Below are 27,127 nucleotides of genomic sequence, written 5' to 3' on the forward strand. Positions count from 1 at the left end.
CTCTTTGTCACTGATCCAAATTTCCCCTCCTCATTATTGGGCAATGTGTTGCTGCTGCTGCTGCCTACTACCCCCGCTCTGGCTGCTTTTCAATGGCGCCCTGTGTATATGGAGCCAGGTTCGTCTTTCACTACATGAGTGTAAAATCCAGTGAAGTGTAAAGATGGCCTAGGCGAAGGGACAATCTGGCCCACTGTTTATTTAAAAAACACCCCAATGGTGTTTGTGATGACATTACATGCAGATGTGAGCTAGTAAGTTCAGTTTGATAAAAACCTGAAAGGAATAATTGTTTCACTCCAAAAAACACGCATCTTTACATGACACCCCAGCAAGTTAATAACATCCCCCCTTTAAACAATGCAGGGGGCTTGATTCTGTGCTCTGTTACACTGATGTAAATCCAGAACTACTCTTAAGTCTCCAAGGAAATGGAGTAGAATTTTGCCCAAAATCTCCTGTGTGAATACTGTCAAACCCTTATGGAGTCTCTTACTAAAGTATTAAGAGAACAAAAAAACCCACCTAGTTTGTGGTCTCAAAGTATATGACAAATATATATTTTGCCACATAATCTCTCAGTGTGCATCAACAGCATGAAAAACTGCTATCAATCACATGAGAAATGGCTCCGGCAACAAAGCCTGCATGTGAATCTTCATGAGAGACAGATTCTTTGCTGGCTCAGTGAGTTAGAGCGTGCGGCATGGTTTAGGAATGGCAGTTTGAACAAAATGTGTTATGGCAGTATTAGCAACAGCTCATGAAGAGGGAGGGAGAGGAATGCTGTATGCAATATTCTGTACCCTGACAGTGCGTGTTTTGAGATGAAACCCATGTATGAAGCATCACTGGAATGAGTGAGTGTTCTCACCAGTAAGTAATGAGTAGCATTCACAAGTCATCAGGAGTAACATTCTGAAGTTTCCTTTTACAAACTGGGAGAAATTATTGAAACATTCACTTGACCATCTGCATCTTCAGACAGCACTGCCACATTTTTTTGCATGAAGGTATAATGAGAGTTTAATTATAAAAGGTGAGATGGTGAGGATGATAAAATTATAGTGATGAGTTTAATTATCACAGTAGTAAATCTTACGCGAGCAGCAACACAACTATCTTCTTCTTCTGTATGTGACTTAAAATAAAAAACTAAACATGATGAATTTCAGCTTCTTACTTAATTGTCATAGAAACAGGCATGACTGAGCTTGTACGTGTGTTTGGCTTTTTTATATAGATCTCTTGTCTGACACAGACTTGAATACTGTAATTCTAGCCCCTTTCTGCACTTCCGAGCTAAAACAGTTTAATGATCAATGATATGTTTGTTTTTTATTTGGTACTACAGTACCTCTGTGTGGCAAGAGTCCTTACTACTGTTGACAGAAGCTGCCCGTCCTTGGCTGAAACTTGCATGACATACTGCGGCTGTCCATTCACAAGACTGCTACAATCCTCCACCGTCTTTACTAGGGGAGCAGTTGAGCTGGTGCAGTCTGGTAAGACTTCAGGCAGGTGACTGCAGCGGCTGGTTGTCATGGTAATAGACAGCAATTACTTTGCTAATGGTTTTCACATTTATACAGGATTTCCATCTAGGAACAGATCAGAAAACAATTTATTAAAGCAGGGCTGTTAACAGTGAATGCAAAATTACAGGCAACCAACATCCCATTAGTTAAAATGAAATAGGGTTGGAGTAGCACCATATCTTCTTACAAATTTCAAACACACACACACACACGAACCCATGGCATTTAATAACAATGCAGCAAGCACATCTGTGTGTGTAACTGTCGTATTGATCTCTATGAAATGAGAGAGATTTTTTTTAAAAGAAAAAAATAACCCCAACCTATCTACCTCTTGGTATTGAAAGAAAGCTTAAAATACTACTTATAGTTGAAAAATAACTTGTGAAATATGCATATCTAGGAATCAGCTGCACGTACAGGGTTTCCTTTGTTTTCCTCTGTTGATTTTTAAAGTCATGGTGGTGAGAAATGAAAAGACTGGAACCTTTTGTCTGTCTGTCTCTTTTGCCTGTGTTGTAAAATGAACCTAATACATTCATTTAACTTGACACTTGCCTCTGACCACAAACTGACAAGATTGTCTTGAAAGAGAAAGCAGATGATAATATACTCTGTGAAATCCCTCTGTGAAAATAATCCATTATGGCTAAGCGCATTACTTCACCAACACAGCAGAATAGAGAAACAACCAATACCAAGCATTCGTAACCCAAACCCACTTAATGATAGCCTGCATGCAGTAATAATTCATGCCACAAGGAGAGGTAAAAATTATAGCATGCATATGGCTCTCTCATATGTTTGGCTTATTTTCCCAACACTTAGCATATATTTTATATGCTGTCCTGGATAGTGATAATTGCAAACCAAAGTTACACTAACAATAAGGGAAGACGACAGAGCCTTTGGACACACATTCTTTGCAGCTTCACATAATGATGGTCATTATGTCCAGGTGTGATTTTTAAGGCAAGGCGGTGTGAGTCAATGTATAGCACATGGGCACTGTGCCTAGAAACTTGGTTTCCAGCTCTATCACTGAATCAACATAGCACTGGGCAGGTCACTTGGGCTCTGATCCCTTTGGGGAGTTAGGTGCCTAAATACCTCTTGAGGCTCTGGGCTTAACTTCTCTAGACCTTCGTTGCTCCATCTATAAAATGTGATTGATCCCAATCTTCCTTTGTAATATGCCTTGAGATCCATAGATGTAAAATACCACTTTGAGTGCTATGAATGATTATTATTCTTTGTGCAAATTGGAGCCAAACCTATATTGTGCCAAAGTGTTTCTGTCTGTGCATAACATTTAGTCCATTTAAAAACCCAAAACTTAATTCACGTTTCAGCTATCATTATTTGTATGGTACTGCATGCTAGGAATCAAACCGTGCATTTAAATATTAATCATTACTTCTTTTAAGAGCCCTTTAGAAAGGTGTGTTTAAAGAATGAATTAATGCAACTGGATCTCGTTGGATTTGAATAGACACTGGAATATCACTGTTGATTTTTTTGAAGTTTCCTGACTGGATCTCTTTGGGAGATGCAAGGATGTGATGGTGATGCCACGTCATTTGTACAATGCAAGCTTCAGAATGGATGCAGGCCTTCTTAGACAGGTTTCTAAGAATAGGAAAGCATGCCTGGGAACGTGTGCGTTTTAATGGGATTGTTTTCAGCTACTTTTCAAACTCTGTACCCCAGAGAGAAGTGGAAGCTGATGAGCCAGCTTACAGTAGTTTCAATGTTCAGAGAACAGGGAAAAGAAAGAAATCACATTCTGACCCTCATTTACAATGAAAATGAAGCAAATGACTAATTTCAAAACCATTAGCACATAAAAGATGAAGACTTCTTATGAGAATAGGACCCCCAGGATTTCCAAGGAGAGTGTGCAGGGACATGATTACCAGTAACACTTCTGTTTTAAAATACATGCTGAGATTGTTCAACAAGAATACGCAGCAGCAGAGTAGCTGCTTCATTAAACTTAAGTAGCCTACACAGTACTGTGCTTACAGACCCATGCTACAGAATTATATATTTCCTTTCTGGTTGCTTCACTGACCTCATTATGTACAACAGCAAATTTATTGTTCCATATAACGTGACCATCCAAGCCTTTGCAAACACATTCATCAGCCATTTGATAAGTTTTTAAGAGCATTTTCTGAAACACCAGATGATGCAACTAACTGCAGACTATTAAAGTACACAGAACTCTTAGTTGTAGCCATCTCCCATCTGTGATGTTAATTCAAATCCTTGTGCACAGAACTGCCCTGACATTCCAGGCTAGTGGAGCAACCTTGCCCTATTCTTTTGTCTAACTTAATAATTTTCACTTCTCTAATGGAAAACAAACATTTTAACAATCGATAATGACATTAATTTAGGCCTCGAAAATAATTTTTTTTAAATTTTGTTTCAATTCTAGCATAGATCTAAAATGTAATTAACTTGATTCCAAACATGGTACCCCTGGGAATGTACTTCATGCAAACTGCATCCCACAGTATATGCTTGGAATTAATACAATTACAGGCTTAAATAATAAGCACATATCATACTCTGAGGTGAAGACCAAAATTAATTGTCCTGAGAGGTACATACTGACTAAGGCAAAGCTGAAGTCAATGTTGATTCTGAAGAACAATAAATCTTTATAGCCAATAAAACTCCAAATTCATTCAGAATGTTTTCCATCCAAAATATGTGAAAATCTCACCATTGTGGCCACAAATATCTTAGCAGAAGGGGAGAGATTAAGAGCAAAGGCAAGGAAGAAAATGTGTCTTTCCATCTGGCATTTAATGAGAGAGATAATACTGAGGAGGTCGGAGGACTATTTCATATGCCAGGAATTGCAGAGAAAGACAGCGCTAATACAAAGTGACAAGACTATTTGAAAAGATCGAGATGAACAGAAAAGGTACTAGGGAGATAAACTTGCCCCAAACTTTGAAATTGGAAACCCCAGGAGGGCAGTCCTTGACTTGATCCTGTTTCTAATGAGAGCTGGCAATGAGTATGTAGTAACAAGGGTATACTTACTGACACACCTTCAGAAAATGTTTATAATCTGTCGTTTCCTCTCTCTGCCTTGATTACTGCAACCTCCTCGTCTGGACTCTGATTCCCACCTTGCCCCTCTCCTATCTAACCAAAATTCTACTGAGAAAATTATCTCCCTATTCTCCTAGAGCCCAGTGACTACCATGCGCCTGCTGAATGATGGTAGTACTTTGCACTTACATGTAACACTTTTTTTGAGAAACTTGAAGCATCTTACAACAAATAATATAGTACATCTCAATACACCCCTGTGAGGCAGAGAAGTGGAGAGTGGAACTGAGGCCCAAAAAGTGTTTAAGTAAATTGCACAAGGTTATTCTGGAAGCCTGTGGCAGAGCCAGGACCATATTTCCTGAATCCTAGTCTTCTGCTTTAGCCAGAAGGCCATATCCTGCTCCCCATAATGACTTATTCAAAATTACAAGATGCTATTCCAGCAAAGGTCAGCCCTAGCTTATATAGCTCTTACTTCCTGATCTGCTTGCTCTCACCCAATGTGGTACATACAGCTCACTGGTGGTATTATCCCCCTCCCCTTTTATTTTAAAAATTATTCTTCCAAGCCCCTTTCTGTGGGCTTTTCAAACACAAAAGCAGACAATATACAGATCAGGAAGTCTGTCTGTCTCTCTCTCTCTTTCCCTCCTCCCCCAATGAAGGGGCAACATGTGATAAGGGGCTATTAGTAGGCCCTTAGACACAACTGCCACCAAATGTTGGCAATCCACAGTATGAAATGAAGTTATAGGCCTTTGTTTCTTGGCTACACCAACAGCTGAGTATTCCTAACAAACAGTTACTTAAATAGCTTTTCTTTACAGAAGGTGTCAAGGTTCCTCCCCCACTCTGAACTTTAGGGCACAGATGTGGGGACCTGCATGGACACTTTTCTAAGCTTAATTACTAGCTTAAATCTGGTAACACTGCCACCATCCAGAAATTTCAGTGTCTGGAACACTTTCTGTCCCCCCAAAACCTTCCCCTCCCTGGGCAGCCTTGAGAGGCTTTCTCACCAAGTTCCTGGTGAACATCGATCCAACCCCTTGGATCTTAACATAAGGAGAATTTAACCATCCCCCCACTTCTTTTCCCCCACTAATTCCTGGTGAGTCCAGATCCAATCCCCTTGGATCTTACAACAAGGAAAAATCATCAGGTTCTTAAAAAGAAAGCTTCTAATTAAAGAAAGAAAGGTAAAAATCATCTCTGTAAAATCAGGATGGAAAGTACTTTACAGGGTAATCGGATTTGTATAGCCCAGAGGAACCCCCTCTAGCCTTAGGTTCAAAGTTACAGCAAACAGAGGTAAAATCCTCTCAGCAAAAAGGAACATTTACAAGTTGAGAAAACAAAAATAAGACTAACACGCCTTGCCTGGCTGTTACATACAAGTTTGAAACATGAGAGACTGATTCAGAAAGATTTGGAGAGCCTGGATTGACGTCTGGTCCCTCTTAGTCCCAAGAGCAAACAACCCCCAAAACAAAGAGCACAAACAAAAGACTTCCCTCCACCAAGATCTGAAAGTATCTTGTCCCCCCATTGGTCCTCTGGTCAGGTGTCAGCCAGGTTTACTGAGCTTCTTAACCCTTTACTGGTAAAAGAGACATTAACCCTTTAGACAGAAGGATTTTCCTCCTGTAAGAGACTTGTAATTCTGGGATTAAGAGAAACTACAGGACTCCAGAAATAACTGTATGCAAGGCACTTGGACTCTTATTAAGTTATATTCAAACATATGGAAATGTCAAAAACCAGCCTCAACAGCCAGGGAAGGAATTTCAGCAGTTCACCTGAATTTACAATGGGCACATACACTGAATCTTCAGTACACTTTTGACCAGTGTGCATAAATTGAATTCGTTTCTTAAACCCATAAAGCACCATCATGCTGATGAATTCAATTACAATAGTGGATTTTCAGTTTTAGCCATGAGGGAATCTCTTCAGAGCTTCAGTAGAAACCCTGAGTGGTTTGGAATGGATTCACATGAGACAAAAAAGCTCTTATACTGTAAGGCAGTAAGAGGCAAAAGTTATACAAATATTGAAGTGGAGCTCTTGTGTAAACTGCCCATTTGTGCTTCTTCAGCACCCTTATTAAAAACAGCACATAATGCATCTGTTGTATTCATATGTTTGGAAACGCATTCTCTTTTCCCATTCTACATTCCCAGAAGCCTGTGATTCATTTCAAGAAATGCAACTCAAACATATCAATCAGCTTTGAGATTTTAGAACCAACGGGGGGAAAAACACACTAACTTGTTAGCAAAAGAAGGTTTCTCTAAAGAGTGTTATAGTCATGGAAAAACAAAAACCAAATCTGTGGGGGTGCTTTGGTTCCTATTTTATTTTTACATTCCTTAAGAAAATTTATCTGTCTCTCCAGAATCTTTCCCCCCAGTTTAACATTACTTGTTGCTCACTGTTTTAAGTTATCATTAAGCATCAGGGAGAAGTGTCAAGCTAGTGATGTTCAAGGCCAAATGGGAAAGCAAGGCACATATTGCTCTTACCAATCCTTACGTGACTTGATAAGGTCATGTTTTCTAAGGACCTCAGTGGAGCCCCTCAATTTGTCTGACAAATTTTGCTGGTGAAGATAAATCCATTTTGTCCAGAAGTCTTTCTGAAAATATGGCACACAAAAAACAAAGGTTGTGTTCATATGCTTTTGCTATTATTAAAAACTGCAGATTTTTATTTCAGGACAGTTTAATGTTTTTTTTAATATATATGACTGTGTATTGCAGAACAGGAGTAGTTAACTATGTCGATTTCATTCTGAAAAATATCATCATTTGGGGACTGTCAGAAGGTGGGCTTGTCCTTTTAAGGGAGTTTTGCTCAGCCCTACCTGTGCTAGTTAACTTCCTCCTCAGGCAACAGGTATTTAGGTTTCCAGTAAGAAAGTGGAAGCCTGCTCATCTCATTGAGAAGGGAGATGGAAGACTTTCTTGCAGAAAGGTCAGGTGGGTGATACAAAGGGCAGAGGGAGGCTGACTCTCTTTAGTGAGCCTGAAAGGTGGGTCTGGCAGACCCTGAGCCTTGACACAAGGGTAATTGGGAAGCTCTGGGAAAGGGTAGTGCTGTAAGCAGTGTTGAAAGGAATTGATACTTGCAGTTTCTTAGAGAGTTGAGGCTGGGACTTCAGTGAGGGTGGGAGGAAGAACCCCTATGATGACTTTGTGCCACCTGCGAAAGTGAACTGCTGAACTCATGAGGGAGCTAGAATAGGAACTACTACCCAGAGAGGATGAAGATGTTAGGTAGTCCTGGGAGAATGCAGCCTGAGCAAACCGTGGAAGATCTCTGTAGTCACAGGACAGCTGGGAGATGGCTTTGTTTCCATTAGACTTGTTCTATTAATTCTTGAAAGGGTGGATTTGTGTGATACACCTGGAGGGCTTCGTCATGTCACTGATCCAGCAGTGCTGGGAGCTGGAGGACCATTGTGAGGAGACAATAAGTTTACCAGAGTGGGGAGATAAAGGTAGATACCTTACCTTCCTTGGCTTCTGGAAAGGCAATACTGCCACATATGGCGGGCTCCACAGCTCAGATTAGAGACTAGCATAAACCCTGAAGCATGAGGTTTAATATTCTTTCCAAAAATCCTTATAACTGATAACTCTGGATAGTCTTTTCATATAAATGTTCAATCCTCTTGCATGTTGTTGGCCCCAGTGGCTTCCTAGGTCAATGAGTTCCACAGTCTAATTATAAACTGTATGGGGAAAAGTATTTCATTTATTGGCTTTGGATTTCCTATCCTACTTTCACTGAAGATTCCCCTGCTCTTGGGTAAACACAGAGAGCAGAAGTTCTTCCTCTACCTTCTACCATTTATCATATTCCCATAATTCCTCTCCTCCCTTACTTATCTTCGTTCTAAGGTAGAATCTTAATGTTTTCAATCTCTTCATATGATTTTTTTTTCCCACTCTCCACAGTCTTCTCTGACTCTTTTTGAGATTGGTATTGCACACAAGTATCAGGGGGTAGCAGTGTTAGTCTGTATCCACAAAAACAACAAGGAGTCCAGTGGCACCTTAAAGACTAACAGATTTATTTAGGCATAAGCTTTCGTGAGTAAAAAACCCACGTCTTAGGTCCATGCATCTGAAGAAGTGGGCTTTTTACCCATAAAAGCTTATGCCTAAATAAATCTGTTAGTCTTTAAGGTGCCACCGGACTCCTTGTTGGTATTGCACACAGTATTTCAGATGAGGACCACTCCACTGATCTTCTATATCTTTAAAACATAATCCCAACTATACATATAAAATGATAGTGTCTAAATTACCTGTTACCACTCAAGAAAGAGATCTTGGAATCATTGTGGATAGTTCTCTGAAAATATCCACTCAATGTGCAACGGCAGTCAAAAAAGCGAACAGAATGTTGGGAATCATTAAGAAAGGGATAGATAATAAGATAGAAAATATCATATTGCCTCTATATAAATCCATGGTACGCCCACATCTTGAATACTGCATGCAGATGTGGTCGCCCCATCTCAAAAAAGGGCAACAAAAATTATTAGGGATATGAAATGGCTTCCATATGAGTATAGATTAATAAGACTGACTTTTCAGCTTGGAAAAGAGATGAATAAGGGGGGAATATGACTGAGGTCTATAACATCATGACTGGTATAGAGAAAGTAAATAAGGAAGTGTTATTTATTCCTTCTCATAATACAAGAACTACGGATCACCAAATGAAATTAACAGGCAGCAGGTTCAGAACAAACAAAAGGAAGTATTTCTTCACACAACGCACAGTCAACCCGTGGAACTGTTTGCCAGAGGATGTTGTGAAGGCCAAGACTATAAGAGGGTTCAAAAAAGAGCTAAATAAATTCATGGAGGATAGGTCCGTCAATGGCTATTAGCCAGGATGGGCAGGGATGATGTCCCTGGCCTCTGTTTGCCAGAATCTGGAAATGAGCGACAGGGGATGGATCACTTGATGATTCCATTCTGTTAATTCCCTCTGGGGCACCTGGCATTGGCCACTGTCGGAAAAAAGAATACTGGGCTAGATGGACCTTTGGTCTGACCCAGTATGGCCGTTCTTATGTTCTTATTATAGTGTTCTCCATATTATTCACCATCCCAGCCCACAGGCACATGTGGGGCTGAGCACAACTCCCTTAAAGCTCCAGGCCATTCTGTGACTTTTTTCTAACTCTCCTACAGCTCTGGGCATGTTTGACCCCAGCTGTAGTTTGCGTGCTGCATTTGCCTTCCCTGACAGTTCTCAGAACCGGAATTCCCTGGTTGCTACCTTTCACTTATCACCTTTTACCTTACTTGGACATCCAGATGGCTCTGATATGTAGGGGAGACTAAGATGATCATGTGTTTAAAACACAGGCACAGGAGTCAGGACGCCTGGATTCTGTTGTGTGACCCTGGACAAATGACTTAACCTCTCTGCCCCTATTTTCACTTAAAACATAAAATAGGGACCAGGATTCTTAGCCACCTTAATATTGTTAAAGTTGCAAAGTCATGTATTCATTGGCACACAGGAGCTGAATTAACTGACCTGTAGGATTTCCTGAATGCTTGACTTTGCAACCATAATGTTCTCTCAACATAGTTTCTATATGTATTTCCCCAGGATTTTTTGTAAAAATCAAAACTGAACTGCCCCAGAAATTCTGTCATGTGGAATCATAGTGAAACTCGCATGGCTCCAATCCTGCCAATGAACCTTTAGATCCACTGCACAGACTTCTGTCACTTGAGCTAATGGAGTAAGTGATGGCAGAGGCAGTAGGTTGTCATCCTATATGTCACAGACCAGCTCTATAGGGGGATGAGACACTTTTTGCGACTGGGTTTCACAGATATCATCTGACAGAAGAGGAACTGTGAAACTCAGGAATCCTGGGTCTATTCCAGGCTCCTGAACGGAGTGGTCGCTAGTAGTCAAAGACCCTGCTTCCCCTGTCCCCTCCAGTCTATGTCTATCCTATTGCTGTCTAACCCACTCCAGCTCCTCATCTGATTTCAACTGCCACCCACTACCACTCTGGATTCCTTGTCCCAGTTTCCTGGTCCTATCTCACTCTCCCCCCTCATCCCTCAAATGGATGTTCCAGACTGGCAAAACTATAAGGCTTCCCAACATTTCAAACACTTCCCATTCCAAATTTTTGGTTCCTTAACTATAGGCTAGCTCTGCCTACAACAAAGCATATTCAGAACCTCTGATTAAAGGGATTATAAGTGTAGCAACCCTCATCGTAGCTAGTCACCAAAGATTGAACTCGAGCCATCCAGACTTAAAAGCATGAGCTTCTACTACTTGAGTTCAAGATATAACTCCCTTAGCTGGAAGCTATACAGTTATCCTCTAAAAATCCACCAGAGGAGGGCACAAAACACATGTTGGACAGTGAATTACAAAAGTTCCAATTATTATTATTAGACCTTTAATACTTTTCAGAATGAACATCAGCAGGGGATCAACTGGGAGTTTAAGCATATTTAGAAAATAATTTTAGAATAACATTCAGTGCTGTGGTTTAAAAGAAAAAAAGCCTGGTAAAACTCATAACTTAGCAGCATTCAGTGTTGAAAAAAAAACGGTTTCTAGGAGCTATGGGATACAAGTTGAGAATGTTGAAACAGGAAGATGTTATGCTTAGTTATCACTTGGACAAGACATGCTATGTAATACTTGCAAGATTTCACTGTAATGTTTTACAATATATAGCAGTGCAATGCTGATTCCATTGACATTGTTGAGCAATTCATGCTGATTTTATTTCAGCCCACATCTTACTAGTTTTGAATACTGTAGATCACAATTTTCAGCTCCATTCATCTGAACATGCAGAGCTTTAAAATTGCTAGGCTCTAAACTGTATATTAACTACAATTTTATAAACCTGCATGTCTGAGAACTGAGTGCCACTACTACTAGACAGTGGCACAAAGCAATTCAGTGTGAATCACAGAAATGTAGGACTGGAAGGGGACATCAGCAGGTTATCTAGTCCAACCCTTGCACTGAGGCAGGACTGAGTAATAACAACTAGACCATCCTTGACAGGTTTTTTTTTCTAACCTCTTAAAAAACTACAATGACTGCTATTCCATAACCTCTCTAGGTAATCTGTCCAGTGCTTAACTACCCTTACAGTTAGGAATTTTCTCCTAATGTCTAATCTAAATCTCCCTTGCTACAATTTAAGCCCATTGCTTCTTATCCTTTCCTCAGTGGTTAAGGAGAACAATTTATAAACAAGCTTCTCTTTATAAACAACCTTTTTATATACTTGAAAACTTATCTTGTCGTTCCCCATTCTCCCCGCCGCCGCCACCATCTTCTCTTCAGACTAAACAAAACCATTTTTTTCAATCTTTCCTCATAGGTCATATTTTCTACGCCTTTGATCATTTTTGTTCTTCTCTGGACTTTCTTCAATTTGTCCATATCTTTTTCGAAAGTGAGGTGCCCAGAACTGGACACCTCACTTCAGTTGCAGCCTTATCAGTGCTGAGTAGAGCGAAGAATTATGTCTCATGTCTTGCTTTTAACACTCCTCCTAATACATCTGAGAATGATGTTTGCTTTCTTGCAAAAGTTTTACATTATTGACTCATAGTTTGTGATCCACTATAACCCGAGATCCTTTTCTGCAGTATTCCTTCCTAGGCAGCCATTTCCCATTTTCTATTTTTGCAATTGATTGTTCCTTCCTAAGTGTAGTATTTTGTATTTGTCCTTATTGAATTTCATCCTATTTTGTTTCAAATCTTTCTCCAATTTGTCAAGATCACTTTGAATTCTAATCCTGTCCTCCAAAGTGCTTGCAATCCTTCACAGCTTGGTATTGTTCACAAACTTTATTAATGTAGTTTCTATGCCATTATCCAAATAATTTATGAAGATAACAAATAGAACCAGACTAAGGACAGATCCCTGAATGTTCCTTTATTCGTTGTATGTTTTCAAAATGTCTGCCCATCCATAAATCAATGCTCCTATTTGGATGCCCAGAATTTCAAACCATTTTCAATTAGAGGATGTGACTTCTTTTTTTCCCTCTTGGCATAGTAGAACTATATAAATAGCAATGTTCAAATTGAATAAATATGAATGTATGTATAAATAAAGTATAAATAAAGTTTTCACTAGTGAAAAAAGTTCATGATGTTTGCCAAATGAATAAATACTTAAACTAGCCAAGCCTTGGGCCACATTTACAAAGGCAGTTAGGCTTCTACGTCCAATACTTTGGCCTCACTCACATTTTCAAAACCATAGCTCAGCTGCTACCTAATCCAGTAAGTGCCTAAGTCTCCTCCGCACTTAATTTTCCACCAATAGGCATGCATGACGACACTCCGCAGCTAACCAGCAGCTTGGAGTCCTCGCACAGGCCAAAGCCGTGGAGCTGCCACAGTAAGCTTCTCAAACCATATTCCCCTGCCCATCTTATCAGTGGGGCCTGATCCTGTGGGCATGCTTTGAGAGTGCCCATAGCATCGGCAGATCCTGCACAGAAGACAGCGAGTGGGCTAGCGTGTGTGTCCAGAATATCCAATAGTCCAGTGGTTAGGGCACTCTCTTGGTGTATGAGACTCAAATTTGAATCCCCACTTTGCCTATATGGAGCAGGACCTTGAAGCCAGGTCTCCCACAACCCAGATGAATGCCCTAGACACTAGGTTGTAGCCTCCCTCTCTCTCTCTGGCCCAGTGAATATTTAACCGTTTATACAACAGCAACAAGAAGGAAGATTGGGAACGCTCCCACACCACTCCAGTATAGCCCACAGATACACCTGGGCTCAAGTCCGGAAGAGAAGGGATTTGAATCTTGGTCTCCACATCCCAGGCAAGTGCCCTAACCACTGGGCTACTGGGTATTCTGGGGTGGGGTGGTCTATTTCTCTAGTTTTTCAGGAGAAATGTGCCTAAAGGCAGCTCAGCCCTAATGCCAGGAGAAGTTTCATGGCTGAGAACCCTGAACAGAGAGAGGGGCCTATCACTCTAGTGTCTAAGGTTCAGATCATTGGCAATTAGGCATATAAGTACCTTTGAATCTGAACCAAAACCCTTTGCATTTGGCCACCTGCCTAGCTTAGGTGATTCCCTGCTCAATTTGCTCACTTTTGAGTATCCTTTCATAGATGCCCAACTCTCTGCGTATAATGCAGGTAGCCTGAGCCAGCTACCTCGGAGTTGAGAATTCCACTATACAGCTAGAGCACATACGTATCTTTACGAATCTGGCCCTTCAGTTTTATTCATAAGTCTTCCATTAACAGAAATAAATACAGAGTTAATGTAAGGCTGACCTGAAAAGGGGGTAGAAAACAGAGGTTGTCTCTTTCTTTCTTTAGATGTATAAAGGGGTGCTATGTTTTTCTTAGCACTGAAGGTCAGGACATGTGAGTCTTGTTTTTCTCAGGTTTTCTGGAACACTGGACAAATAGGAGGAGGAAATCATGACTCAGCATATCCTCTGTTCTGACCAGATTTTCCCAGACCAGTCCAAATACTTCCTGAACTGTGCCAGCTGTCTCCAGGCTTCTTTGTGGAGCAGGGGATTGCAGATACCTTGTGTCATTGCAATGTGTCTTTCAGTGAATGGACTTTCTAGTGCCTGGGTTTCTGCCAGCAGAAGCTGGTGGAACACAGGCGTGAATAAAGTCCCAGGAGTCTATTACTTAAGCACAATCTAGAAAAACAAAGTAATATGTGCTTCCAGTTACACTCTGCAAGTTCCTGACAGAATGTTGTTGTTGTAACCCAAATCTTCAAAGAGGCTACTTAAATTGCACCTTCCTATTGCACACATAATATGTGATTCAGCTCCACTGAAGTCAATAGGAATCTTTTAATACCCAACACAACCTTGTAAATTTAACGCCAATAGACTTGCAACTAGCTGGCTGACACCTGCAAATTTTATAGCTTTGGGTCTAGATGCCATTTGAAAAAGTGGCCTACCTGACTCCTAGGGCTGATCTACACTACAAAATTAGATTGACCCAGCTACATCACTCAGTGGTATGAAGAAATCCACACTCCCAAGTGATGTAGTTAAGCTGATCTTGGTCCCTGTGCAGACAGCACTAGGTCGATGGAAAAACTGTTCTGTCAACCTAGCAACCGCCTCCCAGGGAGGTGGATTTACTATGGTGATGGAAGAACCCCTCCCGTCACTATATAAGCACAAAAATAATAGTTTAGTGAGATTGTATTGGAGAAACTGACAGCACTCTTCTTCAATTGTTTCCCCAGCCCCCTACTGCCTACTGCTCAAAATAATTTAAACAAACTTCTATGATGATTGGTGTCAAAACTGAAAAGTAAGGATATTCAGAATTGAAGTCCGAGGACTCATTTCTGTTGGGGAACAGAGATTTTTTATTTCAGCCTGTCGTAGATAGGCAAACTTGGTATTTACACTGGTAGAACTTATCCCCTCCTTCCACAATTAAAGTAAGCAAAACGCCACTAGCATAAATATCACTGGCTACTTCAGGTACCTGTACCAAAGTCTGAACTCAGTACAACGCCCCCGTCTACTGTACCCTTAATTCACATTGCTGTGCCCAGATATTTCAGCAGGGGTGATTGTACTGCTGACCAGGCAAGCTCAAAAATTAGCCTGGTTTGTAAGCTGCTCTCTCTTCCCATGCTCATCACAAACAGGGGAGCAGACTTACTCTGCTGGGTGCAGCAGAGTACTGCAATCCATAGCTTGCAGCTGTGTCCAGCAGAGACCTCTTACTGCTGCAGCATCAGGTACAGCTCTGGCAGAAACCTAGCAACTTCACACAAGAGGCCAGTGTTGGTGTTCCAGAACTGCAGCACTGACAAAAATTATTGTGAGAGCTGGCAACCTTGGGATTGTTCATTCTTTTGATTAGGTCTATATGAATTGGTAAGTGTCATTTTTCACCATAATAGTTTCATAACTAAATATAGCTTCTTAGCATTGCCTGATGAGGATGAAGCGGAACTGGTGGTGCCTTCCCAAAGCATGTGGTTCTACTGTTGCCAAGAACTAGGTCACTTGGAATATGTACATAGCACATTTCTGATATTCAAAGGCATATTTTAAAGGACAACATTTTCAAACTGGAGTGCCTAGACTCCGGTGACTAAATCCTCATAGACCCCTAGGAATACATGGGCAGTTTTCAGATGGGCTGGTATTCACAGATTTCATTGTAGTAAATGGGAGCTAGAGGTGGTCGTCTTTCCCCTAAATCAGATCACTTACATAGGTGCCTAAAAAGTGGCTTTAGGAACCAAACATTAGACACTCAGCTTTAATTTTTGGCCTCAAGGTGCATGACACCTTTTACTTCAATGGGAGTCACATGGCAAACCTCCATGCACCACTTTTGGTAATGTTAAAATCTTCAAGTACTCGATTTAGTAAATATTCTTGTCTGGATAAGAGCAACCTTCTTTGTACAGTATTTATTATTGCTATTGCACTGCAGTGTTCTGATAAATTGCTCTAGTACCTCTGTTTTTCTGATGAAATGCTCTCTTGTGACTTTCAACAGCAGCTGATATCCCTACAGCTCCTCTTACAGTAATGGCACAGGAGGTGAGGTGAGAATAGGGGGTATGGGAAGAGGAAAGGGATCTCCACTACCTCAAAGAGAGAGGTGCATACCAGAGTCACAAGGAGGCATGTTTTGCTGGGACTCTAGCTCTTTCTATCTGGATAACAGACCCTTCACTTGCAGCGAAAGGCATAGTCTGACCCTGTGTGACATTCTTTCCATATAGCGTGTTTTCTCTTGTTTCGTGAAGCTGACCCCAGATTGTCTTTCACGCTTATAGGCTGAAGGGAGAGATTAAACCAGTGCACTTTGGAACAACTAACAAAACAAAGCCAACCAGCCCACCAAGAAAAGGATACAATTTAACTTCTTATACCACACTGTTTTATAGCTGAACGCTTTCCTGCTTACACTACTTGGCTGTGAGGCTGAAATATTAGTTAAACAATCATATTTTAAAGAGAACAGCTCAATCAAATCTTGTTGAAGTTTATATGGAAAAATTCCTATTGTAATCAATGGGCTGTAGATAAAGCTTAGTTAGTGTACACAGCAAGTTAGTGTACAGCAAACCAGCACATAATCTACAACATACCAGCCTGCCACATGCATGTGAATGCTGCTACAGTGCAGTGTCCACAGGGTGAATTAGTATGTGACATGCTAGAGAGTCACACCCTGCCCACACAGTCAGTTAGTGTGCGGCAAGCCACGCCCTTAGTTTACATTAACTGTAGGAGAAAATTTAGGGGATAGTGGTCAGAGTCAAATCCCCCATTTACAACTACAGCCTTGTCTACCTAGAGAAATGGTCGTGGTTTTGTTTTTATTAAATTCTCACCGTCGTTACCACTAGGTCAACCAATGGACTGCTGCCACCCTTTTAATCCCTAAAGTCCCAATCCTGCAAACACTTAATTTTACAAACTGTGGGTCTCACTCTCCATTTATGCTGGTTATGAACTGTGAGAGAGGACTCCCACACAGACCCTGATCTTGCAAAGGCTGCCTACCACATGTGCTTAACTTCATGCAATGAGTAACTCTGGACTATTCTCAGTGTACAAAGTTGAGCACATTTGGAAATCTCTGCAAAACTCGAGCCTTGGTCTTCCAATGCTGCTCAGAGAATGTCTAAGTGATTCAAAGGCAGGCTAGCAGCCTCTCTGTGTTAGGGCTCACAATGATGCTAATAGTGGTGGAACTGGTTAGCAGTGGGGGGTAATTTTTGAAAACAAAATTCTCTAAGGCAAAAAGGCCTGAGCTGGCAAGTAACTTGAAAAACTAAAAAATTCCAAAGATCCAATGAATAATACGGTCCCAATCTTTGATTAATTTTATTTCTTAAATTATATCTAAATTCTCTGCAGCGTTAGTAACTCATGATTTTATTGAGTCTTGTGATATTTGGGGCTTTTATTAAAGGCCCAGTAAGTTTCCAGTCCTCATGGTTGAAGAGAGGAGCTTGAAAATGTGAAACCTAAAGTTTCACAAAGCCGAAGACAAATAAAACAATACCCACCACTCAGCATGAACTGTATTTAGTATTTCTGGATTTTGATTTTAAGAGGCCTAATTTTTTTTAACAGATAATTTTGGCAATTCTGACTTTACCAATTTCACAGAGACAAAGGCTTTTTTACAAGCCTATTAAACACAGCCTGGACAATATTTTTGTTTGTTTTTTAAAGGTTAAAATTGTCTTTTTTGAAAGCCAAGTGAATGCAGTATCTAAAATTGTTGTTTTTATCCTAATCATATCACCGTTTCAATGCATACTAATATAATTTGATATTGTCAATGTATTTTTCATTAGCTTCCTTTCCATCTCTCAATCTACATAGCCATTTCATATTAAAATGATTTTCTATACCTCTCTCTCATTCCAGAAACCCCAAGCACTTTGTTCCATGAAGCCTTTCAGTAGTGACCCAGGCATCTGCATCATCTGGGGTTGAATACTGCAGTTCGTGTGCACTGAGGAACAGTGGGATTTTAGGTGCAGATGGAACAGATAGCGCCTTTTCTCCTTATATTGTTTGTCTAGTATCAGGACTAGATTATCAGCCCCTTGGGGTGGGGCCCAACTCTTTTAATGTTTTATCCAGTGCTGAGCTCACTGTTGGTACTCAATAAATAAATAAAACATAGCATGTATATAGTACTTTATTCCCTGAAAGCACTCTCTTGCATTAACTTATTTATATATGTGCTGTCTCAAAATAATGGTGTGTAATCAGCCTATGTAATCTTGTGGGCTTGCCAGCTAACCCTCCCCACAAAGAGAACTTACTTTGTATTTTTTCCAGTAGTGATTTAGTTGGCACTGGTTTAGCATCTGGTGTTTATTGGCAAATGAATTAAACAAAATATTTTGGAAGATTAAAAAGCCATTTTTTCTTTAAAGAAAAAAGGAATATAAAATTAAGCTCCTTTCCTTTTCCTTTTCCTTTTCCTCTCTTACTTTCCAGATAAAAGTGACTAAAAATACTCTCCTACCATTTGCTTCCACACAGGAAGATGCACTAATAAAAGAACAAAAAGAGTTCCTTTGTCCCAGTGAGAATGAGCTGTAAATTCTAAATCGGTCTTCTATAATTTTTAGACAGAGTTCTATCTTGAATTTTGTGGAAAGCTACCTTATACCAAACTCAATTATGCTGTGTGTTTTCATAAAAAATAGTTCCTAATGCCAAAAAGAGAGTGCATTTAAGAGGATTCTATATTTAAAAACGTGATCATGCTGGCTGGTCCCTAGACTCCGCTAGTGTTGCTGTGCATGGCAATATGAGGGGAAATCTGAGACTGCTGTTCCTCCCATCTGCCAAAGGCGCAGTCAGGGAGGATGTGCTTGTAGTTTTCTGCAGTGAGCATGCACAGTGGCAGTGATAATGGGAAGCCTCAAAGCTACATGGAATACTTTTAAAATAGTCTTCTATTATTAATCATTGGAAGGGTGAATGCTAAGTAAATTAGGGCCAACTTTTTTATGTGGGGTATGGGGGGAGGTGATATTTTGTTAACAAAATTAAGTAAAATAACTTGCTTTTAATTACCTGTTTAAATGAAAATGACTTGTCTGAATTTAAATATTCTCTTCCAATGCTTCCAAGCCAAATATTGCAGCATTGTGCTAGATCATGAGAAGCTGGAAGTAAACCTTACTAGAAGCCAAATAAACACAAACTGGAGAAGTTTACTTTTATTATCTACGCTGAGAGAGGTGCCAAAAGATAACAAAATGGCAGTCAGATTTTTTAAAAATATATTTATTGTTAGAATGAAATGTAAGGGAGTGTGATTGGGATAGTGGGGATTTTAGTATGAATTTCAACCTGATAGTGTTCTTTTGACTTCTACCCAGAAATAAACATTCTGGGGCAGATTATCTTATCTGCCATGTTCTGCTTAGTACAGGATCTCATTATGCCATCTGTGTCAGCACTACACATGCAATGATTTAGAGCAGGCTAGGGACTGTTCTAATGTATGCCACCGGCAAAGGATTTCTATGGGATTAGCGGATGACTGGTGTAACATAGCTTTACCTTGCCTCACCTCCTTTCCACTTCTGACACATCCCATCCACCCTCAATGTGCCCCTTACTTTGGTGAGGGGTATTTGGTGCAGGAGCTTTATGCTAGTGGAAAACTCCCTCCTAGCCTTGGGAATTCTCAAAATGGCAAACTATGGCCAGATCCTGGTTCCTTTGTGGTACCTGATAGGTATCCACAAAAATACTGAGCGTCGCCTAACATCTGTTATAAGAATTCAGATCAGTGGTCTCACTAGCCTGGCATCCTGTCTCCCACAGTGGCCAATATCAGATGCTTATGAAAAAAAGCAAATTAAACCCCAGAAGGAACCATTATGAAGATCAGCTGAAGAGAGATGCAGCTGGCAACCCTGGCTTTAGAACATTTCCCTTTCAAGTCCTCCTTTCATTTGAGGGTGAAAGAAACAGCATGAAATGTCTCAGAAAATGCTCTACAGTTCACACTGTTTAAACGGTTCACTTACGTTTACATTCTACAACCTTTTAAAAAGATTAACAGAAATCCAAAACAATTGTGGTTAATATAAGGTTATGAAATTTACCACACACACACACACAAACCAACCGTGTTTACAGAAGTCACCTTTTCACTAATTGAAAGCAAAACATTAATGACATTAACAGGATCACATTAAACGCAAGCTTCCTGAGCTTCACAGGAACAGTTGCATACTGAATGTAAATTATTTTCTTTTTAATGTACTATACATTTTAGAAACAATTTGCTGATCTCCTGCCCCTAAAAAGAGATGCATACTAACCTCAAATTATTCTCTGTATGTCCATGTATTAAGGAAATCTGGGTTGTTACTTGAGATTCATTCTCCTTTTATAAATGTGAGGAAGGGACTTAGGCCAAATTATTCGAAGACCATCAAGTTCCATTAGGTCTTAGGATACGATCATTATGAAATTCCTTTAGTTATTCTCTTAAACCAATATCTTCTTATAGATCCATTTAAGTCTCAGATAACACATCTGCGTGCACCATTCTGTGTATCGCAAAGCCTCATCAACCCTGCAGAAATTATCCATGGATTTAGAGAGTGAAAACACTAGAACTTGGCTGCAGATGCTGGCTCTGTGGCAGGTAAACCTATAAAGGGGGTAGGGGGAGGGAGTCAGCATGTTGCAAAAGGGCAAAATAAATAAAGGAAAAAATGGCTCAATCTCTAGTTGCAGTGGGCAGGAGGACGGCTGGAAAAACTAATGTAAATTACTTCCCTGCCTCTTGCAACTCTCTATGCCACACCTAGTCCTTTCCATCCCTCCCCATCTAGAGATCCTGCTTCCCTAGAGCTATTACCTGGCACTGGTGTGAAGTAAAGAACAACCTTCTACTGGAGGATGGTCAAGGGGGTTTTTGGTCCTGTAAGTTCTGAAAGGGGTAAAGCTCATTCATCAAGCCTCATCCTCTTCTTTTCCCCCAGAAAGTAGAGTTTTTTGTGGGCAAGAGGGATATATGTCCTCTCTCCATCCCTTTAGGAAATTCAGCCAGGGTTAGCCTGCTTTGAGGCCATGCAGATCCTCAAGAATGTCTCTGGATAACAATGTAAACCAGCCAGGCACAAATCCATCCCCATGTTAAGCTGTTCTGGAGACTCCCTGAGTGTACCCTATTGTCATTCTGATGATCCCACATGGCAATTAAGTGGGGTGTAGTAAGGTTCTGTGCTACTACTAGTACAATCTGCAGCTGTTTGCAAAAGCAGGACTGGGACACAGTACTTCAGCTGAGGCCTTACCAGTGCTTAGTACATTGGGACAATTCCCTCCCATGTCTTACATACAAACACTTCTGTTAATACACCCCAAAATACTAGCATTTTTTGTAGCTGTATAATATTGTTTGACTTGAATTCACATCTCTGAAACCTCTGGCGAAAACTGACAGTACAGATGATCCAGCTTATTATGGCAGCCCAAAAGGACTATTTTTTTTGTCTCAATCTTTTTCTGAGTTTAGTGGAATATTGAATTTACCTAGACACTGAATCTTGCCCTGGCCTCTGTTTAGTCAGGAGGAAAGCATGCCTTTTTGCCTTGTTTTGAGGGACCATTATAATAACTTTTTCCATCAGGTAGTGTACACCCTACTTCTTCTCTATTGCCAAAAGTATTATTTCCTCACCCCACAAGTTTGATAATTACAGGCCAGCCACCTTCTAGTTTTGAATTAGGCCTCATGAACATGCCCTTCCTCCTTGTTTACACTTGCAATCTTTGGCTATGTTTAAGTGGTTGACTTTTGGCTTTCAGAAATCCCCCAATCCATAATTTGTGAAATCTTAGTTTGTACTTAAGGGGAAACTATTTTGCAATCATCTGTTTTCCTCCATAAGTGCATTTTAGTAGTCTGCTGAATTTCTCTTGGTTAATTATACTTCTCACACCATTTGGGCATTGTCATCTGTTGTTCATACATGTCAATTTATCTGGGGTTCTTTGGGGTTCTGGGGTAAAATATTTCTTAGTGATTTGATTTACTTTGTCACACATACAATGATGCTACAATCTCATCTCCAATTAACTCCTAACCCTAAATGAAAAATATTGATGCAGAGTGGTGACTAAATCAACTAGAAATAGAATCTGATTCACACAATTTTATTCAAGCCTTTCACCAACATGGAGTCCTTCTCCAAAATGACATTTTCCAATTTTCATGTAATTAGAAAAATTATGTGGATTTAGTGCTTGTGAAACATGGTTGCTTGACAGCCCTGCTCCATGAGGTGTCTTCATTCCCAGTAAATTTTTGGATCCTGCTGAAATGCCCAATAAGCATGCTAATTAAGTTATCAGGTATGTGATGTGAACAAGTGCCCACTAGGAACTGAACTGAAATCACCTGTCTCATCTAACATAATTACTGACACAACCATCTGATGATGATAGTCTTTGGTTACTGATGACCTGGACTGAATTAGCAAAACTACAGTTGAAAGCACCATATTCCGGTATAAATTTACTAAACAATTTAGTCCCCCATGAAATCTACTTGTATTTTGTTTTAAGGAAAACTGAAATCTATAATTCTTTAGAGGAGAAAGTGCGTAAATTGCAAGGGTCCAAAGGGGAAAAAATCATGAAGGCGGAAAATATCATCTGGTCAATTTCTTGTGCAACTACAGGGTGGTTACTGCACCTATTGTTTATCAGGTGACAGCTGACTGCAATTCCAGGTTAAAAGGGTAATTCCCGGGTAAAATGGGCACTTTCTTATAGCCCTACAGGTCTAATCCCATGTTTGCTTTGGATTTATTAACATAAAAAACCTAAAATATCCAGTCACATAACAAAATTTGAGTCACAACATTGTGACTCTAATCTTTCACTTAAGGGTGCAGATAGCTTGAGTGAGAGAAACTACTGGAAATCAATAGAAAAGTTATCTGGCTATAACCACTACTCTCTGAAACTTCTTATAAAGAAACTGGAAGGACTGTAAGTTTCCTTACAGCTGATGTCTCACCATAGTTGTTGTTTTAGTCACATACTCTGATATAAAACCAAATGAGCCATTTTCACTTTTGCCTCTCTCCACACTCCACTTTCATACTCTCAATATCAACTGTAATCCATTCAACTACCTTAATATCGTATAACTTGCTGGGATGAGACTGGGATATCAGGCATCAGAGAAATAGCCAGATGTCTTAATGCTACACACGTTACAGTTTAAAAACCACCAGCACCTCAAGGACTGCAGCCAGCAATTACGCCCACTTCTTAAAAGCAGGATTAGGGTATCTCTGCAACACAGCAGCTGTCACTCTGTTATTGTGCTATGTAAGTGAGGGCAGCTTCAAAACCCTATTGATGTGCACCCTATTGAAGACACCAGTTATTCAGGTTTTAGCAAAGACTAAATTGTAGATCACTTCTTAGAAGGAAAAACACCCCTGTGGCTGAGGAGGGGTCTTGTACTAACAAAACTGCTGCAGCTCTGCTGCATGAGGTAGGGATAGGATTTGTCTCCATCAGCAATCTATTCTGTAGGTATGTAGATATAAACTATGTAGTTCCAATACAAATGCTCCTCAGAAATAGGTTGGTTTTTTTTAAATCAATTTATGTACAAATTTATGTGAGAAACTGATTGCCTATGCATGCTATAGAAAAGAATGATGTAGATAGCAGTATTCTGTTTAAGAATGTTTAACTCAGTAATTTTAGAAACAGGACTCGAGAAGACAGTTCTCCAGACAGCTCCATCTGCACCTGGATTATTTAGTTTGCTATACTGAGATAAGAGCTCTAGGTGGTACAGTTCCTAAAAGCTACTTTAATGGTCACAACATCCAAGGGGACAGTGGCACTTTTATGTTGGTCTGAAAACAATATGACAACTCTGAATACTGGGAGCTTTACGACATGCCATGTACACTTACTAAATCTGGACATAAACACTAAGGCCTGGTCTACACTAGAAATTTAGGTGGTTTAACTTTGTTGGTCACGGGCATGAAAAATCCACACTCCGACTGATGATGTTAAGCTCATCTAAGTTCCCATGTAGACAGTGCTAGGTTGATGGAAGAATTTGTCCACCAACCTAATTATGCCTCTTGGGAAGGTGGATTACATACACCAATGGGAGAACCCCTGCCGTTAGCATATGTAGTGTCTACACTGAGGGGCTATTGTGGTGCAGCTGTGCTGCTGTAGCATTTTAAGTGTAGACATGCCCAAACTATTTCTACTGTTATTTCACAACATTTTGTAGATAATTTGATTCTTTCCTGAAGAGCCTAAGGCTGATAAACAAACAACACTTATCTTGTGCCACTGTTGTGATTTAAAAAAAAAACGTCAGAAAACCAATACCTTCCCCTGAGCTACCTATGAGAGCAGCAATCTTCCAGTTTTCAACTAACCGGGGCTTCTCGTGCATCTAGCAATGAGAAAACACTGCTCTCCAATATCTTAATGTGACAAAGATAGGATATACTCGTTTTGTTTGTCACTACTGGCAAACCCACCACTAAACTACAAAACCCATAATCTTTATCTGTCAATTGTAGCTGCTAGTACAACATTATGAGTGAGAAAGAATACTTAGTCCTTACACTGTGACTTACCTTTTCAAAGCATGGTACCAACATTAATACTAACAGAATGAAATTATTGGCCAGGTCTCGATGTAAATCAATGTAGCTTCATTGACTTCAGTGGAGCTACACGGACTTACACTAGCTGGAGACCAGGCCCTAAACACATCTCTTCTGATTAAAGTAATATTAACATTTCAAAGACAACTCATAATTAAGCCAAGGCAAAGTGAACTTTCTCACTGGGCTAATGCTCTGCTGAAATGATACAGGCTACTGCAGCTGTGACCTCACCCTCTCATTTGTCTCTCCAGAGGTAAGCATTCAACTAGACTTGGAATTAGGACACTAGAGATCTATTTTGATGATGAAGAAAGAAAAATATATCTTGCATTTTAAGTGAAAACTAAACTGAAGCTTCTGTGTTAACGCACCTTCCCCCACTTTGCTAACGACAGTTTAGAGGAAGCGTTTCAGCATGTTCACTCTGTCATAACTGATGAACATTGATGATCTTCACTCAGGCTTTGTTCAAAGGTTATCCAAATACAAGGTTCTCCATGTCTGAGTGTGCAACTTTACACCCCAAATGAGAGATAACAAAACTCAGAATCACACATCTGTTTTTAAGAATCCTACTACAGGTATACTGGACAATTTTTTTTATTTTTATTTAAGAAAAAATCAGTACAAAGGGCAAACAACTGCAGTTACTATTAAAAATAAAAAAGCCCTTCATCTATCACTGCTAGTATCCCAGTCTTGTCTGTGCCCAGACCTTATCCCTAGCAGCTGTTTCTCTCCTCCCTCCCTTCCCCCCCCAGCCCCGAATCATGAGTTCCTGCAGCAGTGCCCATCAAGGCATGTGATTCTTTATTGCCAAAGCACTAGCTGTAAATATTGCCCCTCCACAGGAGCCTGTCTGGAGGAAATGCTGAAGACAGCCATAACAAGAGCAGCAGTTATCACTCAATGCTGCATCCTGATCACAAGATAAAGTTTAAAATGCAGGATATAATCCCATCACAAGTGTGATGTGGTGATTTTCCCCTTTATTTATAAACTGCCAACAGTAGAATATTTTGTTTTTTCACTGCAATAACTTCAAGTACTTTGTTTTCATTTAATAATAACTACTTTGGGCTATTAAGGTCTCAAGGCAATTGCTTGAGTCCTCTGGCCCACCCTAGGTGGGGCTTGCATGTCAGTAGGCACAAATTTGCGTCACTGCTGATGACCAAAAAAACAACAATCAAACAAAAAAACACACCAGCCACTTTCACTTGGTTTTTCCATCACAGTATTTCCATGCAGATCATACTTGCAATATTTATTTTATGGATTTATTTCCTATTAAGTATACCTATCACAGTTGTTCTGAAGCGTGGGTAGCATTACACCAGAATGCAGGCAAAGACAACGGTCATATGTATCAAAAGGGATTCCCCCTACAACCCCCATGGGAGGAATTTATCTGTGTTGCAGCTTTCTCCAGCATCAAGCATTTAAAGGCTGGGCCAAACAGCTCCAGTGGCCATTGTAACAGATATGGCAAATTCCTGCAACTCCATTGGGAGATCTTACTGTGTTAAATTTATGTATCACTGTGGGCCATGGATTATATGTAATTCCATGGGGATGGTGACCATAGCTCTTCCATGAACTATGAACAGTGAGGGGAGCGATCAGGCAAATTCTCTCTGACTGTAACACCTCTGGAGAAGGACCACCACATAGAGAGGCTCGCATATACCAGTTCAAACTGGATTTTCCAGAGACCAACAGACAAACAAAAGGACTCAACTCAGATAAATAGCATGGGTTTAAAATGACTTGGGGCCTGCTTTCTGATCCAGCAAATGGACAGGACTATCTGTCGAAGGGAGGCCCTAATCCTCCCTGAGAAGGATTTTGGCTGTTTAGGCCCCATAAGACTGGTGGAAGCTTTTAGCATGCATCTAGGAACTTTTATTGTTTTAAATACATTTTCTCTGTCATGCTTTTACCTTAAGAATAAATGTGCTTGTTTTTAAAGTAGTAACTTGTGACTGCTGGCAATTACAGCTATTCATAGCCTTTGGTGAGAAAACAGAGCAGATGCTGTTTGGCAGTCTGAGTTGCTGGGGTTATTTCAGTGTAGGCAGGGAACTGTGCCACCCGGAAAAACTCTGGTCATGAGGGAAAGAGACTCACATCTCTACTCAAGAAAGGTGATGGCTGAGGAGCTGGGAACTTAAAGGAAGTGCCCTCTTAAGGACTACAGAGGAATACAGATACAGTGCCTGGAACTGTGACAGCCATCTCTGCCCTTCCCTCTCTCAGGAAGTCGGAAGGAGT

General features: G+C 40.3%; 1 protein-coding gene across 1 annotated transcript in view; it reads right to left on the minus strand.

Annotated features, from left to right (window-relative positions):
* The window catches only part of MARCHF3 (membrane associated ring-CH-type finger 3), a 119,038-nt gene that overhangs the window by 30,135 nt on the left and 61,776 nt on the right, over positions 1–27,127 (minus strand). Inside the window, exon 2 of the mRNA XM_050945968.1 lies at positions 1,358–1,601. Coding sequence (XP_050801925.1) covers positions 1,358–1,545 — 188 coding nt within the window. The 5' untranslated portion in view covers positions 1,546–1,601. The remainder of the gene's footprint in view (positions 1–1,357; positions 1,602–27,127) is intronic.

This window comes from Gopherus flavomarginatus, chromosome 3 (genome assembly GCF_025201925.1).
Source record: "Gopherus flavomarginatus isolate rGopFla2 chromosome 3, rGopFla2.mat.asm, whole genome shotgun sequence".
Lineage (NCBI taxonomy): Eukaryota > Metazoa > Chordata > Testudines > Testudinidae > Gopherus > Gopherus flavomarginatus.